Raw genomic sequence first — 18,538 nt, 5'->3', positions numbered from 1 at the left:
AAGACTGCAGGCGTTGACTGAGACACGTTTGACTTCCCTTTGATATCAGCTTGTCAATCAAAGACGTCTGGCGGGCAAACAACAAAACAGGAATGAAAGATTTAATAAGAGAACAGACAACTAGATGACAAACATCCTCCCTAATGGATGATTAAATGAAACCCTCTGGGTCACAGTATCAGGTCGTTACCACTATTGCAAGTCAATTGGGAGTTGGTTCGTTCGCGTAGTACTTTGCATCACCTGCATCTAATGATCTGATTATCTGAGTGTGTTCCGGGAATTCTGTGTGGCAGCAGGACATATGACAAACGTTAAACACATATCAAGTATGGATAAATCAGCACTCCATAAAAATGCAATTTGTCACTGCAGGTCAGACAGTAGCTAGCAGGCTAGCAACTTTTATGACCATCTCAACACTCCTTAATCGCCTACCCAGTGAGACAAATAAAGCATTGTCTTGGGGTCAAAGATCAACTAAAAGGAAAACAGAGTGGGAGACAAAGACGGACAAAGTTCAAGTTTAAGTAGAGATTATTGACACAAGGCTCAAAGCTACACAGGCTGTTTAGTCCGAGTGGCAATAAGTTAGGAGTGCGACTGATGGTCAAGGCTGGTGTGACTCTTGCACGTCTGACTATAGAAAATCTGGGATTCAATGAGTTGTCCGGACTTGTCGGAGGCATGCTTGCTGAGGTCGAAGCCTCTCTCCTCCTCCTTCTCTTCCCTGAGGAACGCCACATTCCATGCAAGTTCCTTGGCTTCTCTTTACATAGTAGCTAACACTGGCAGCAACATCATTCATCACGTCCATCAATTCCCAAGGACCCGCCGCTAGACTGGAAATATCCCCCTGTGGCGTCGGTAGCATGAGCAGAGTGAGTGACACTTATAGCGGGCTTTTGCTGGGGGTTTAGGGGGACGACACTGGGAAGCTGTCACCCATGAGAAACTATGTCAGTTACATGCTAGCTTGTGGGAGTTACCAACCTAGGAATAGCTAGACAGTTCTCACACTTGGTGCCAAGAAATTGCAACATGTCTCATATGTCTGTCCATCATGAACAAAATCAGAAGTAGAATCATAGACTTTCATAAGAACATTCATGCTAATGTTGAGCCACTCAACTGCAGGCTGTAAGCTCCGCTGGTTCCAGTGACTCATCTCCTCGGGCTATAAAGGAGGAGCTTTGACTTGGAGGCTGAACAGCATAATATAGAACCTGTTATTCCGTCTCCCGGTCAATCACTTCCAGAGCTGGACCTTGTTGACTTGAACGAAACCACAGCAACCAGGAGCCACTCGCCAGGACCAACTGAAGACGTGAAAAGCGAAAAGAAACTTTGGAGTGAATTACAGTGAAGAAACTGGTTGGGCGGGATTGGGAGGTTGTGAGATAAGGACTCTTGCTGCAGCTTGTTGGCTTCACGTGTGAGTTGGTTTGCTTGTTGACTTGAGTAAAACTCCAGGCCGTACAAATGGCAAACGGCTCGATTTACCAGCTCATCGAGGACTGCGAGGCCACAAACAAGGCGCTCTACAAGTTCTACGCAGCGGTCATGATTGTCATTTTTATCTTGGCTCTACCGCTCAATGTGTCTGTCCTGCATCTCTTCATTTTCAAAATGAAGTTCTGGAAGTCCAACACCAACAACATCTTCCTCTTCAACCTGGTGCTGGCCGACATCCTGCTGCTGTTCTGTCTTCCCATCAAGGCGCACAACTTCATCCAGGGTGAACGTAGGAGCGGCAACGACGCCGTGTGCAAAGCCATGCTCTTTATGTTGTTCCTCAACCGAGGAGCCAGCATCGCCTTCCTCACAGTCACCTCCATCGACCGCTACTTTAATGTGGTGCATCCGGGCCGCAAGAACCTGCTGAAGGCTCTCAAGAAGTCACCGCACATCTCGATCTTCATATGGCTGCTCCTCCTGCCCCTCACCATTCCTACCATGCTCAAAAACTTTGACTGCTGCAACAGCCACAAGAGTGATGGAAACAAGGAGGACACCTTGATCAAGGTATTGGACCTCTACTTGTGTCTCACCATACATCAGAGCTATATACATCTATATTAGTACATTATTATGCTATTTTTAGCCAAAGTCATAAAACAACTAGGTACTCATTAGAAGAAAAAGGTTAGCATGTTCTCCCAGCACAAACTTTCTTCTATATTCCAAAAGCATGCATGCATTCCTCACTCGAGAGCAAGGGTCTTAAACTCAATTTACCTGGGGGCCGCTGGAGGTAAAGTCTAGGTGACACCGGGCCGCTGAAGTATTCACTTCAGAATCATGTTTTAATTGCGGGACTACATTTTTTAACTACTTCTTTCAGCAGCCATAGCCACCCTGAACTATGGTAGGCCTTAAGTCAATATAAATGTCAAATTCAATGTAATTTTTATTTTTATTTTATTTCGACACTGTTGAGTTGCTCGGGAGATAGTCAAAAACACTTTAGCTTGTTTATAAGTTGCTCGTTGAGTTGCGCGTTACATGTTTATTGTGCTGTAATTTGCAATAACATATATATCCCCCGCGACCCTGAAAGGGACAAGCGGTAGAAACGGATGGATGGATGGATGGATATTAAACTGTTAGGTCACAATTACACTATGAAGTTAGGTTGAGGGCCACAAAATATGAGTCAGCGGACCGCAAATGACCCACAGGCCGCCAGTTTGAGACCACTGCTCTTTAATAAGACATGAAAATGTAGTTCAGTGCTAAATATATGCTTGAGGCTGTCGTTCATGTTTACTAACATAGTACCTTAGGTTGGTTGAAGACCAATTAATCACCAGTATTTACAAAGAGGTACATTAAGTACCAAAGTCTAAATTGTCATCAGTCTTTTAAAAAATATATATGGGTTTGTCAAAGACTCGATGTCTAGATGTTTGCAAAAATGGAATTTAGGTTTGTAGAAAACCTTAATTAATCTTATTTGATGTTTACACAAATGTAATTTCAATTCCCTGAAGTTGTTAAATGACTGTGTTCGTAGGTTCACAGACGATTCCAAATTGTCTTTGATGTTTACAAAAACGTATGTTATTTATGTTGAAAGCGTTTGCAAGAGTTTCTTTGAAGAGATTCTCCATAAATCAGGGGTGTCCACACTTTTTTTCCTGCAAGTGGTGGTACATTGGTGCATTTTGTACAAAAAAAAACACTCAAACGTAGAACAATATCTGCTAGAGAAGGGCCCTCCAACCAAACCAAACCAAACCAAACCAGGTTAAAGTAGCTGGTGAGCTACTTTAACCTCACCAAAGGGTCAAATAATATTTGCTTGAAGTCTTATTTTCATGACCATTCATTTCAGATATATTTAGTAAAAAAAATACCTCTAAATAACATAAAGACAATGGTCGATCGCACTGTTTGAATGGTGATCTGTTCTCTAATTGAAGTACAATTTAAATGTACTTATGTACACAAAATATGTTTGTCTGTGAAAGTAGCTCGAATAGTGATACACAAAAACAAACTGCAAAAGAAAAAAAATGCATACTGAAATATAACATGCAGATAAACAAAAAATTGTTATGGATACCAACATTTATTAAAGATCTGGCAAAACAAGCTTATTGTCTTCGTTTAGCTTAAAATAGGCAATGAAAACAAAAAATTAGTAGATCTTGAACATTTTTATATCGCAAAAGAAGCTCTCAAAAGAAAAGAGGTTGGAGACCACTGTGCTCGAGTAAAGGTGAGCTGAAGCAAAGCAAGTACTAATCGGCGCCAACATGAGCTATTTTAGCATAGCCCTGCACAGCATCACTACTCAAACATGTTGACCACCTGGAGTGTATCAGTGACAGCACACACACATGCCAGGGCTGCTAACACAATCAACACAACTCAGTCAATGCCCACAAGTACACAAACTCTTCTGTCTTTTTGCTAGGATGTGGTGGACAGTTTGCGAGAAGTGGTCTTCTTCACGCAGATCATCATCCCCTTCATCATCCTGGTCTACTGCACCGTGCACATCGTCAACCGGCTCAGGAAGAAGACCGTTGGGGACAAGACCAAGCTGAGGAGAGCCGTCTTCTTGGTCACCTCGGTCATGGTGGTCTTCTCGCTCTGCTTCTTGCCCTGCACCATCTCCAGGGTGGTCCTACTGGTGGCTCGGGTGCAGGAGTGGCAGGAATCCTACCAGGACAAAGCGGCCGTGGCCTTTGACGGGCTCATGGTGCTGTCCTACATGGACTGCCTGCTGGACCCGCTCGTCTACTGCTTCTGCAGCACCAAGTTCAAGGCGCTCTATATCTCTAATTATTTCCCCTGTTTTAACAAAGACGGTCCTATTTCTGTGGACAGCTCCTCGGGCAACACTTCACATCCCAAACGCAACAACGTCATCTAAGGGTCAACCAGGCACCGGGAGTAGACGAGATGGATCCAAAGCCCCATCATTAGGACTTGACTTGTTCAAAGGGACTCCGTGAAGAGTTGGTTAGTTACTGTAGCATCATAGCAAAAAACACCTTTGCAGAGGGCCAATAAAGAATATCCTTACTTTTGGTGCTGATCCATAAAAAGGTGCAGTTTATGGCCTTTTTTAATGCTCATTAAAGCCACCAACAGGACTGGAATGGGACAGTATCGTGGGGCGTCATGATTTTCGATTGAACAAATCAGAAAGACATGTCTAAGGTAGTTCTGCTTTTGTTTTAAATGCAAAGGAAGGCGTTACATTTTTGGTTTGATGTCTTTCCCAACAGAACCAAACACATTTTGAACAATGGACAGATTGTGTTTTGGTCCAATACCTCGCCGACCAGCATCAAACATGTGGAGCCACTTGGAACTTTAATGCTCTCTTTCCTGCAAGACACTTGGTGACTGAATTAAAAAGGCTTTTTCCTCTTCTGCTTGTATGAAGCCTTAATGCAGGGGTGTCCAAACTGGACATTGTTTTCTTATTTACTATGCAGAAACCAATACAAAGTACTTAAAACACAAACAAAAAAGCCTACAACTCAGCTTTGTAAAATCTCAACCTTTTTACATATACATTTTTTGTGTAGTCCTTATCCCGCTTTAAAATGTTTTAATGCTGGCCATGTATAATGTGTTCTTTAGAATAAAACTAAGCTGCAGGACAAACTTTGGACACCCCTGCCTTAATGTCCTTTTTGTAAATAAATGAAGATGTGTCAAAACAAAAACAATGTCACAGGTGTCTCCTGTAGGCTTTGCGTCTTTCAAGCTGTTTAGTGTTTGATTGGACCGCTACTCGTAAGATCAGCCACATCCTGATTGAGCTACCCGAGAGACTTAAATATTAGACACAGTTGTCAGTGTAATTTAGTACAGCTGTACAAAGCAAAAACATAAACATATTAGTAAATAATGCCTCTCTGACAGCGTCAATCAGAAGTCACCGCTGCCATCTTTTTGCAACAGCGTCTTGTGTGCTTATTGAAGTGACCATTACAGTAACAGGGAAATAATGAAATATCTGCTCCTGTGTGTGACACACATCACGAAATAGATGAAAATCCAATATGACTTCACATGTTGTGTAACAATTAAAAGGTCCCAATGGGAAGCAGCTTATTCATATCACTTTGTCACTCTGGGATATTTTTCCATGACTCAGGGAGGATCATCTACTTTTTCATAAATGTAATACATGAACTGGAAAATAACTACAAAAAAAAAAAATTTACTTAATAAGTTTGACTGCAAAAGGGTAGTAATGATGGTTATAGACAACACAACATTTATGAAATCGCAGACATTGAAATTCAGCAATGTGGTACATTAATAAAAAAAAGCTAAAATCGTACATAAAGCAAACAACCTGCTACACAATAATGTATAACTATGGGAAGTTTTTTCCACTAGAGAGGAAATACGACCTATTGGAAATGTTTTTTTAGTATGTACACACACATTTTTGAAATAAGCTAAATTATTACATAACTTAATTATTTAAAAGTGTTATTTTTTTATTTTCTTAAGTAAACACAACAATGTGTTCAATGTTACATTTCAATTGCTGATAAAAATATAGATAAGATTTGAATGAAACTTGATTTTTGAAACGAATTGTTCAAATTCAGCCCATTACGCAAAACTGGTTATTTTTAAGATGTCATAATGTTTGTGTGGATTAATGGCAAAATCCCTTAAAAGGAGGAGCGCATCATAAAATTAAATTAATTTAGCGGTAACAACATAAGATGAGCACAAATTTTAAAAAAACCAGCCAGTAATCAGAGAAAAACCGGAAGACGTTGAACCTTTGACCTGAAGCAGTCACCTGGATGATGTCACATGACACGTTTCATGATGTCATCCAGACGATGAGCGTGTGTGTCTGCTACTGGCTGCGTGTCTAAAAATAGAGTAGACACATTTGATTCAGTGGTGTGTCATCACTTCTCATGCTGGAAGGTATGTGAGTGTGTGCAGTGTGTAAGAACTTAGAAGCATGCATCACAACATATTGACTGCAAATCGAAACAAGAGCATTTCTCATTATGGAAAACTAGTAAGGAAGCGCAGTATAGGTCACATTAATTGTATTAGGTAAAAACAACATAGCATGAAAGAGTATGCAGTACATGTCATTTTTTTTTGTTCCTGGAAATGCCCATATCTGCTGTACAGATTTACTTTACAAAAGAGAAGTGTAGGGTTTTTCTCTCGTTACCTTATTTGTATTTGACTTTATCAAACGTTTGGATATATTTAGTGTTTGCCGCAGCCGGACTGGAGTATGAGGGGACAGAAAGAAGAAGAAAAAAAGAAGACAGCAGAGGAAATTCTGCAGACAAAGAGAGACAACAGCAAAAAAAAAACTAAAATACAACAACAGAACTAAATCAGCAAATACGATATGTACAAATTAACAAATATGATACCAGCAATTATGAAAAAAAAGCAAATCAGTGACGTACTTAGTAATAACACATCTGCAATCTGAAGAAGTTCTCAGACGATTCCTCAGTGGTGGGATGTGTGTCTAAGAGGAGTGAGCAGGAATACAGAGGAGTCATCTCAGGCTTCGTCAACTGGTGTGCACGTAATCACTTGCACCTGAACACCAGTGAGACAACAGAGCTTGTGATAGAAATAGTGGACTCATTTAAATACCTGTGTGTTCACCTCAACAATAAACTAGACTCACAATGTCAACGCTGTGTACAAGAAGGCAAAGTCGCCGACACCTCTTGAAGAGACTGGGGGTCACTGCTGAACACTTTTTATGACACTGTTGTGGCTTCTGCTGTGTTCTACGCCGTCGTTTGCTGGGGTGGGGGCAGCACGATCTGTGACAGGAACAGACTGGAATAAGCTGATTAAGAGAGCTGACTCCGTCCGTCCTAGGAGGCCCACTAGACAGCATTGAGGAAGTGGCTGACAGAAAAATGCCAACCAAGTTGAAATCCATAATGTCCAATCCCTCTCACCCCATGCACGGCACTGTGAGGCCATGAGTTGACATGAGTAGCTCCTTCAGCATTAGACTGTTACATCCTCAGTGCAAGAAGAAGCGCTACCACAGGTCCTTTCTGCCCACAGCCATATGACTTTACAAAGCGCTCATATGATTACTGTGTTTTTTTTCTTGGTGTGCAATACGGATGTTAGTGTGTTTTGTTTTATTATATCTTTTATCTATACATATTAGTGTGCAAAATGTATTACCATTTTTTTGTTTTTCATTTACGTTTTACTTCTGTTACTGTATTTAAAACCTGCACTGCAACACCGTAATTACCCCATTCTGAGATAAATTAAAGTCTATGAACATTATTGTACTACAATTGAAACAATATGATAATAATAACAATATTTATCGCTAAAGTCAACATGACGATCACTTAAAATGCAACATACATGTAATGAATAATTGGATTACAAAAGAAAGTGTAATGACCTGTCCCTGCAGGTCATATCTGGTGTTGTGTTAGTTATAGTTTTCCTAGGTTTAATGTATATTTATGTTGCCAGTGCTTCTATTCCTTCCTTGTTTATTTTCTTGTTGCTAGGAGCGCTACACTTTACACACTGTTCATTGTTAAGTGTCCCCATCTGTTGCTAATATTATTAAGCTCCCTTTATATCCCCATATTACTCGGAGCAGATCCAATGTTCGTCATTGACGACTGTTACAATTTCTGTTCTCCTTATGTGACGATTGGTATTTCAGGTTTGTTGGTTTTCTCTAAACTTGTTCACCATTGGCGACTGTTTTGTTGTTCACGCTATGCTACGATAGTTCTTCAATCCTAGATTTATGCTTGGCTGAAGACAAGACACGGGAGAAGCAGGAGACGACCAGCTCTCAAACAAGCAAGAGACCACACCCTACGCAAGCAGAAAGAAGACGGGGGCTTCGAGACTTCCCGCAGCCGGAAGGGAAAACTCCCTGGCCCCATCAGCGCACGGGCCCCAACAGGCCCAACCCCCCACTATATATATATATATATATATATATATATATATATATATATATATATATATATATATATATATATATATATATATATATATATATACTACCGTTCAAAAGTTTGGGGTCACATTGAAATGTCCTTATTTTTGAAGGAAAAGCACTGTACTTTTCAATGAAGATAACTTTAAACCAGTCTTAACTTTAAAGAAATACACTCTATACATTGCTAATGTGGTAAATGACTATTCTAGCTGCAAATGTCTGGTTTTTGGTGCAATATCTACATAGGTGTATAGAGGCCCATTTCCAGCAACTATCACTCCAATGTTCTAATGGTACAATGTGTTTGCTCATTGGCTCAGAAGGCTAATTGATGATTAGAAAATTCTTGTGCAATCATGTTCACACATCTGAAAACAGTTTAGCTCGTTACAGAAGCTACAAAACTGATCTTCCTTTGAGCAGATTGAGTTTCTGGAGCATCACATTTGTGGGGTCAATTAAACGCTCAAAATGGCCAGAAAAAGAGAACTTTCATCTGAAACTCGAGAGTCTATTCTTGTTCTTAGAAATGAAGGCTATTCCACAAAATTGTTTGGGTGACCACAAACTTTTGAACGGTAGTGTATATATATATATATATATATATATATATATATATATATATATATATATATATATATATATATATATATATATATATATATATATATATATATATATATATATATATATATATATATATATATATATATATATATATATATACTGTATGTATACATAGGGCTGTCAAGTGATTAATTTTTTTTATCACATTAAACACATTCTTGAACCGTGATTAATCATGATTGATCACAGGTTATTATTTGCTTGCATAGAAACCAATTGCTTCATAGAATTCCCCAATATTTAGATATGTAGTAGAATTTCTGACCTTTGACCTATATTGCATGTCTATCAAGAATGTACGCTCATTTAATTTCTCTTCTATTCTGTGCCAGTGGGACAAAGGTGAATATGGAGTTGTGCCAACCTGTCTACAGAATGTTTAGAATTTCCAAATATGACTAAGAGATACAAGGTTGTTTTGGAACAGACAAAACCAAAACAAAACAATCATGACGCATTAGATAACAAACAATGACGCACAAGAGACATAAAAAATGGCAGAAGACCGGAACTCGACAGTGATTTTGGCTTGTGTGTGTCTTGTTTACTCCGGAGTAAAATGTGGTCTGTCTGCACGGCCAACTTAATTCAACCTGCACTTCTGATAATGGGTAAATAAATTTGTTGTACTAAACTACTTTTGTTGCCTGTTTAAGCTTCGGACAATCCACTACACAAATTGGCGTCACGAACAGGATGGTTTAGAAGCTACAGGTCGACAGCCGCTCCCGCTCTCTCTGTCAGGCAGACAGTGTGCTGCACGCGCGCATCACAAGGTAAGCAGTTTGCTTTAAAGTGTAAACATTTTTTGCCTGGAGAGAGCCGGATCGATAAGACTAATTGCTGAATCTATTTTTGATAAAAGATAGGTTTAGTCAGGTACTCCAAAAACAACCTGGAATGGGGTAAATTATGGTTGGATTGAGTTGTTTTATATGTGATCATTTGTCTGTGTGTTTGTTGAAAACTTGTGATTTCTTGTTTTTAACATAAGGGGATTGTTATTAGAATTTTGGTGGTTTGGAGTGTAGAAGCACAGACGATGTGAGACGAAAAATTTCTTTTAACCTCTTCATCCTCTGTCGTTGCTGGCAGAGGATGCTTCTTTCTGCAAGTGCATCAGAATTAGCCAGAGTTGGACAAAGATAAATTTAAGGCAAGGTTTGCTAACTGGTGTGACATTTGGCCCATATAAAATTGATACGTCTGTGAAAGTGCGAGACACCTGTCTATGTGGAAACTGCAGCAGTCCCTAGTCCTTGTGACTCAGCGTGTAAAAAAGCCTCATATTAGGTGACCATTCAGTGACTCCGGTAAAGGAGATCAACTGAGCCAAGTTGTCACGAATCTGTTTAATGGCTGCAGAATAGACAGGTGGCGTCTCGGGCTCCATATGATAGAGCTTTGGTGAAACTTGGTGAAACTGTATGGGACTGACCAGACACGATGTCTGTAGGATTGCTGGGTGATTCCTGGTGGTCCTATGGCGCCTTAGAGGCCAGTGATCCGTGTTGGTCAGTTTGATAACGCAGGTGCTGCTCCAATGAAACGGGTTAATCGCCGTTGTATGAGCAATGATGGAACCTAGTTTTTGTGATATGAGACGGCCGATTCCACAAAAGCATGCGTGCATTAGTTGTTTATATTTGTCCGGACAATGGGGTGGTATTGTAATTTAACAATGTGTGTGTATAATGATGAATGCTGAAATATGTGTGTATTGCGTGAGTCAGTTTATGTTAGTACATTTAGATATATGCGTAATTTAATAACTTTTGTGTAGCACCTGGTTTCTTATCTGGTTTAATTCCCCCCTTCCTTTTCCCCCCCCCCCTCTCGCAACCTCCCTTCACGCTTTTTCTCACAGCCCCGCTATCTGTAAAAGTTGGGAAATTGTCCAAAATGTGTGTGCGTGTGAGAAAATAGACAAAGTTATGTACAGAAAACACATGGGTGAATGATCCATCCATATAATTATTTTCTCCCGCTTATCAAGAGGTTGGATCGCGGAGGCAGCAGCCTAAGCAGGGAAGCTCCCCCTCTTTGGCGCTGCGAGCGAATTCCAGTCATTTGAATTTGTTTTTAACTATACTGGTGATTGTGACTGTGTGATATTACAGTTGTTTTACACACTGAGATTTTGAGTACGGGAAAAAAGGCTCTTGCTCGCTGGTAAATTCTCTGTGTGTGAGTGACTGTGTGACGCATATAAAAAAAAAAAAAAAAAGGGAGTCTCAGCTGGGAGACATTTTGAGATAAGAGTGTGTCAGAAGTGGCGAGGCTGTGTGAGTGACAGCTGCGTGAGGCATGGGCCGAAGAGGTGTGACACTGTTAGCATAGCATTGAGCTAGGTTAGCATTGAGCTAGGATAGCATTGAGCTAGGTTAGCATTGAGTTAGCATAGCATTGGATTAGTTTAGCATTGAGCTAGGTTTAAAGAATAAATAAATAAATAAATAAAAAACTATATATATATTTATATATAGTGGACAGCTCTACTCAATCTGAAGAGAAAGCTGACAGGTTGGTTTTGATAATAGGAAAAATAAAATATACTGTATATGAATAAATAAACATTTAAATATCAATACATACATTTGGACTGGGACATTGAAGCATTGTTAAATTCATTAGTCATTAATTATGTGTGTAATATACTGTATTGAACAGCCTTGCTGCTTATCTGATCCATCCAGTTCCTGTGTGGAAGTTGAGACAAACACACACACACACATGCACATCATAGAGTACGACACATTGTAACTTTGAATTAATAGGTATACAACAAATAAATTAATAATATTGAATTTAAATTTGATAAAGAAAAATTGATTATACATTGACAAATTTTAATTTTTTAGGAATAAACACACAATAAAATAAAAGTTAAATTTATATTCTAAAACATCTAAGGGTATCTGTGCAAACTGTGAAACATGTAGTCTGAAGAAGTACAGATAAGAGTCGCCAACACTCAGCGCCATTGTCAAAACAAAACGTAGAGAAGCGTTAAACAAATTCTAATCAGAAGGAAGACAGACCAAAATATGAGAACTTAAGTAAACAGACAGCAAGTAAACCAGAAATAATAATGTAAATAAATAACAAAGAAAGCAAATTTCTATGTGACATTGGTGCATGTAGAATTACATGTAGAGAATAAAACTAAATGGAAATAACTGTCTGCAAGATGAGCATGACGTCATGAATTGTGCTCGGGTTAGTAATAGATAGATAGACAGATAACACGTTATTGATTCCTTCAGGAGAGTTCCCTCAGGAAGAAGAAGTAAAAAGTAAACAGTAACTAATAAGGGTATAAATGGAAACAAAATAGAAAAATATTACAAGGAAAATAAAAAGAGAACAGTAAAATAAGAATATAACAAAAGAAACTAGGCATTAGCGACTGTGTTATGAAAAAGTATTGTACTGTTATTGTTTTGCATTCCCTGTTATCCTTACGTTATGTGAATGGTTTCTAGGAGAACAGAAAATAGAAACATTGTGTGAAGTGTGAGGAAGAGATGGATACAGGATGTTGTTTGTAAAGGAAAACGAAAGTGAAGAAAAGATGAGAAAGTGACAAATGAAGGTATTCGTAAATGGTATGCTGTTGATTGTGGTTAGCTGCAAGTTTGTTTAATTGTTTGTTTGTTTAGTTGTTTGAGTGAAAGGGGAAGAAATCAATAGGAATAATTACATGCAAAATGGAATAAAACTATGAGTGCGATAGATAATGAATGAATAAATGAAAGAAGTTTATTTTGGTCATATAATCAACTATCAACCAATTTGTGTGAGCAGTTTAACAGTAAATTAGACATATTAACAATCATACACATTTACACACAGAACAAAAAAGAAAAAGAATGACCGAAAAAAGGAATAGGCGGAAGCCAAAGCTTATATTGGCCTATGATATACAATTACTGAACATTAAATTACCTGGAACATCACCGTTAAAAGATGAAAGTAATTGTTACTATATTTTATAATGTTCAAAAAACTTTACCTTTCAAGGGTCTCCAAAACCATAACAAAAAACTGCATGTGTTCAGCTCATCACTGAGGATGGTACATCATTTAACTCCTAAAACTGAAATACATTTGTGTTTTTATTTTTATTTTACTTGACCTATTTTAAAAATCAATATCCCCCGTAAATGATAGTGTCTCCTCATAATGTAAATAAGCTAAGAATACAAACTGGAAGGCTGTTGTTCTTTACTTGGAAACATAATTGCCATTGTTTTAAAATTAAATTATCTGAACATTTAACACATTATGACTTATAAAAAATGGATTGATATGATCATAATAATAATGCTTTGTGTATTATTGAAACAAGCCTTTTAATTTTAAGTATTGGGTCTATATTTCTTCTATAAACATTTCCCCAAACTTCAAAACAATATTACATATGGAAAAATAAATGAATAATATAACATGTGCAGACATTTCTTATTCAGCATGTGTTTAACTTTATACCGAATAGCAATGTATTTGGATATTTTTCTTTAATATGTTCAATATGCGGCTTCCAACATATTAATGATCAATTACTATTCTCAAGAATGTAGTTCATATACTCTGTCAATTTCCACTTGATTCAACTTTAATTTTTGTTTCACAATTTGACTTTGCACCCTGGACAGGTCGCCACCTCATCACAGGGCCAACACAGATAGATAGACAGACAACATTCACACACTAGGGCAAATTTAGTCTTATTAATTTCTACATATTGAGATCTATTACTTAAAATAACTACTTAACCACTGTTGTGAAACACCTTTCTAATTTATGGGAGTATTGGGATAGGATTGAGGAAGATGTCTGCTGTGGTGGTGGTTAGTTTGGAAATTAATTTAATAAAAGTAACTTTAAAGTGCAGTCTGACATCTTAGTTTGGAGTAATTTATAGTTTTATATAGACATTGCAGTACACCATACCATACGCCCGGGAATCGTTTTTGGTGATTTGGCTTCCAAAATTTTTTATAGTCTTTGGTATGACTCGGCCGGGGTTTTGAACTTGCGACCTGCCGATCTCAGGGCGGACACTCTAACCACTAGGCCACTGAGATGAAGGAGGCAAACCAAATCTCAACAGCTTTCAGTTAGCTACAGATTTTGAGAGTATAATGCGAATAAGTATAACTTTACAACTGTTTGGTGTGAATAGTGTTGAATAATAATTACAAATAACAGCCTACATTAATAATTAGAATAAGAGCCGATATGTAAAGTGTTAAAAAGAGGAGAAGTGTGATTAGGCCTGGCGCTTAGAGCATGGCCTTGTGTGTTTGTTGTGACTAGGTTGGATAACCAGTCGGAGACAGGCAAGGCAAGGCGGGGCAGCTTTGTTTGTGTGGCATTTTTCATGCAACAAAGTGAAATGAAAGAAAATAAAAGCAAAATTAAAATGCAGACAATAAAAATAAACACAGTGCGGACGTTAAAAGATTAAAAGATTTAGCTGAAAGATAAGGAGAAACGTGAATAAAAACATTCTTTTGTTTTGGAGAATATCACGCACAGCGGGAGGTCAGAGTACAAGCATGACAGCTTGCTCGCGGCTACTGATAGACAAATGATAGTTTAAATTAACTTATAGATAATCTTTAAGTGAATTAAAAGGGTACTTAAATACACATGAAGTAGTACGTATAATCTTTGAATTAAGGTTATTGATTAGCAATTAATGGGATAGTTAAGACTGTAATTTTAAAACGTGATATGCAAAATTGAACTAACCGAGAGGATATGAAAACGATGGGTGTACATGTTTTGAGTTCCAAATTCTGGAGGAAAAAACCTCAACAAAACGTAAAACCATACAGACGGACTTGGGTGGTAGCCACGGTTGTGCTAGGTCAAGCGAGGGTGGAAAGGATATGCAGCAGGGGGACTGCCAATCTGAACAAGACAAGCTCCAAAGTTGTAGCCAGAACATGCTCACAAAAAATACAGGTGTGACAGCAGGACGAACAGCAGGATACAAACAGACCCCTGCTGGACATAAGTGTCAACGGACAATGTTCAACACAATCTTTGAAGCATTCCTTTGTGGTCAACCTGCACACACCTTGTAATGACCTGCTTACGAACTGTGCCCTGACAATTCAATACCGCACAGAAGGAACTTCCTGATGTTGCCTGACAGCACGACATCAGCTGACAACTACTGGGGACGCCTCCCAGGAACGAGTGGAAGACGGGGACTGCTCCAACTGTCCTAGCATTGGCTGACTGAGGTGCGTCCGTGTGTCCTGCCACCCAAACCGCCAAAGTGTATGATCACCAATTAGACGACTCATAATAGGAGCCTTTTGACTCTTATATATGGTGGGACTCAAGGTATGGCCGCTCATGTGAACTATCCTTACAGAAATTAGAATGGTATAAGATGGACAACTAATGACCCACACTGTTCCTTTGCTCTCTGTCCTGCCTAGGTCAAAGGATAAAACAGGGCGTAGCTGCCGCTGATTGAACCGATACGCAAATACCACATTTTCAATTATTTCGGTTGTCTGTTAAAAACAAAGCTATTGGTTGCAATTTGGACATTCCTGCTGTAGGCTACAAAGAGCTAGCAGCTACACAACAGCTGAGCTAAAACAAAATTTAAGCATATTAAAAAATTGTAGTTGCTTATTACATACACAAAGTCGCAGAGAGACAGAAGTCTGTAGAAAGTATTCAGTAACAAACGTGTCCGCATTATTAAACTTTCTACCACAGGAAAATACAGCAGTTACTGTCAGACTCTAATCCGGATTACCTTGTCTATCAGAGACATGGTTAAAACCCACAACACCTTTACGTTCTAATTAATGTCCCGGGGGACAAGATTACAGAAAAGACAGATCGAGTGACAAAGGGGGGAGGAATTATGATTTATGAAAGGGAAAACATTAAAAGTAGATCAATTTGAGTACCGTATTTTCCGCACCATAAGGCGCCCCGTGTTATTAGCCGCACGTTTAATGAACGGAATATTTCAAAACTTTGTTTACCTATTAGCCGCCCCGTGCTATTAGCCGCACCTACGCTACGCTAAAGGGAATGTCAACAAAACAGTCAGATAGGTCAGTCAAACTTTAATAATATATTACAAACCAGCGTTCTAACAACTCTGTTCACTCCCAAAATGTAATGTACAAATGTGCAATCACAAAAATAGTAACACTCAAAATAGTGCAGAGCAATAGCAACATCAATAACTCAACGTTGCTCATACGTTAGTGTCACACAACACACAAAATAAACATTTAAAGCTCACTTTCTGAAGTTATTACTCATCCACAAATCCCTCGAATTATTCTTCTTCGGTGTGCTTCACTTGTTTTTTGACACCATCGATGATGTGGACGCGCATGCAGTCGTAGATCAACAGGAACGGCGCTGCGTGAAAAAAGTCACCCGGTGTCTTCGCGTAAACGTCTATCAACCACTCGCTCATCTTTTCTTCATCCATCCATCCCTTCGAGATAGCTTTTATGATGACGCCGGCTGGAAAGTTCTCTTTTGGCAAGGTCTTCCTTTTGAATATCACCGTGGGCGGAAGTTTCTGGCCGTTAGCATGGCAAGCTAGAACCACAGTAGGACGACTTCTCATTCCCTGTGGTGCGAATATTCACCGTACGTGTTCCCGTTGTATCCACAGTGCGGTTCACATGAATATCAAAAGTCAGTGGAACCTTGTACGCGTGTCTCTTAGTAGGAGACATTTTGTTGTCTTTACAGAAACACACAAATGAAATGAAGCGTAATATCCGCGCGCTTCTTCTTCTACGGGGGCGGGTGCTCACCTTGGCGGTTGCTTACAGTAGAAGAAGAAGCGCTTCCTCTTCTATGGGGGCGGTTGCTTACCGTAGAAGAAGAAGCGCTTCCTCTTTTACGGGGAAAAAAGATGGCGGCTGTTTACCGTAGTTGCGAGACCTAAACTTTATGAAAATAAATATGAATATTAATCCATATTTAAGGCGCACCGGGTTATTAGCCGCACTGTCTGCTTTTGAGAAAAATTGTGGTTTTTAGGTGCGGCTTATGGTGCGGAAAATACGGTATGTTGAAATTAAAATCACATTTTCCTCAGAAATGTATTTTAAGGTAATTGTAGTATACCGACCGACCACAGCTAAAGACATTTTTCTTGATTCATTTTCAGACATCCTCAAACAGCATAGTATGAACGAAGTAACGTCATGGGGGACGTTAATCTGGACTGGTTAAATAAAACACGTAGAAAGAAACTTAAGGATATTATAAACGGCTTCTATATGATACAAATGATAAGCAGCCCTACTAGAATTACAAGTGGATGACAAAAATCAAAGAGAACATCTGTAAATACACGAATACAAAACCAGAAAGAAGAGTGCTAAAATAAAAATACCACTGGATTCTAATAAAGACATGAGGACTCAGCTCTCATAAGAGCAATTATAACAGGTCTAAATACAGATCGTATGATTTAAAAGTTTGGAGGAACAAAGTTACAATGTTTATGCGGAAGTCTAAGGCTGACTTTCACTTAGAATTAATCAAAGCTGCAAAAGGGAACAATAGAGAGTTATGGAAAACCAGATACAAACTTACGGAAAGAGAGCAAACAAGAAACAACACTATAACATTAAATATCAATGGCGCTACTATCGCAGACAGTCTGGACATAAGTAATAATTTTAATGAACATTTCATCCAGTCTGTACAAACCCTGAATAAAAAGTCCCTCAAAATCAGTGCAAATAATTGTCATTTATTCAGGATGGACTAATTTTAGAATTAACAAATGAAACAAAGTTAAACAAAATCTTCACTGCATTATCAGACTCACGATCTAGAGATATATATATATGGGTTGGACACTACCTTCCTAAAAACATATAAGGATTGTATTATTGCTCGTATAACAACAATTGATAAATAAATCAATAACGGAAAACACTTTCCCTACCACGTCGAGAAACTGCTACTATGATTAAATCCATAAAGCAGGAAATAAAGAAGACCAGAACATGTACAGACAAATTAGCCTTCTCCACGTTATAACAAAAGGAATAGAAAATTTGAAATTAAAAAGTGGCTTTGGAGCAATCAAGGCTGCTCAGACGGTCACTAAGATGGGCATTATGTTGACACATCAATTTAATGAGTATTATATTTATCTATGAGAGCATTTTTGTTGTAAATTGTGAGGTATGGCTGTTAAAAGCTTGGTTGTTGTTATGAATGATGACAGATGTGAACAAGAGCATGTATTGTCTTTGTGTGATGATGTAAATAAGGTGTGGTTGTATTGTATGTTAAGTATGTGTCCATGAAGGGGCATTTGGTGACTTTTCTTAAAATTGATTACATGCTACAGTATGATTATTTTTTGATTAATTATTGATTATTATGAATGTATATATTTATTATGATTAA

At 38.5% G+C, this 18,538-nt stretch overlaps 1 protein-coding gene across 1 annotated transcript; it reads left to right on the top strand.

Annotated features, from left to right (window-relative positions):
- Positions 1 to 1,162: 1,162 nt before the first annotated feature.
- Positions 1,163 to 5,178, top strand: LOC133648592 (12-(S)-hydroxy-5,8,10,14-eicosatetraenoic acid receptor-like). The gene is made up of 2 exons (XM_062044834.1): positions 1,163 to 2,025; positions 3,923 to 5,178. The coding sequence occupies exons 1-2, from the start codon at positions 1,483 to 1,485 to the stop codon at positions 4,382 to 4,384; spliced, it is 1,005 nt and encodes a 334-aa protein (XP_061900818.1). The 5' UTR covers positions 1,163 to 1,482; the 3' UTR covers positions 4,385 to 5,178.
- The last annotated feature ends 13,360 nt before the right edge of the window (positions 5,179 to 18,538 follow it).

Source organism: Entelurus aequoreus, linkage group LG04 (assembly GCF_033978785.1).
Source record: "Entelurus aequoreus isolate RoL-2023_Sb linkage group LG04, RoL_Eaeq_v1.1, whole genome shotgun sequence".
Lineage (NCBI taxonomy): Eukaryota > Metazoa > Chordata > Actinopteri > Syngnathiformes > Syngnathidae > Entelurus > Entelurus aequoreus.
This window is presented reverse-complemented; position numbering and strand designations above follow the sequence as displayed.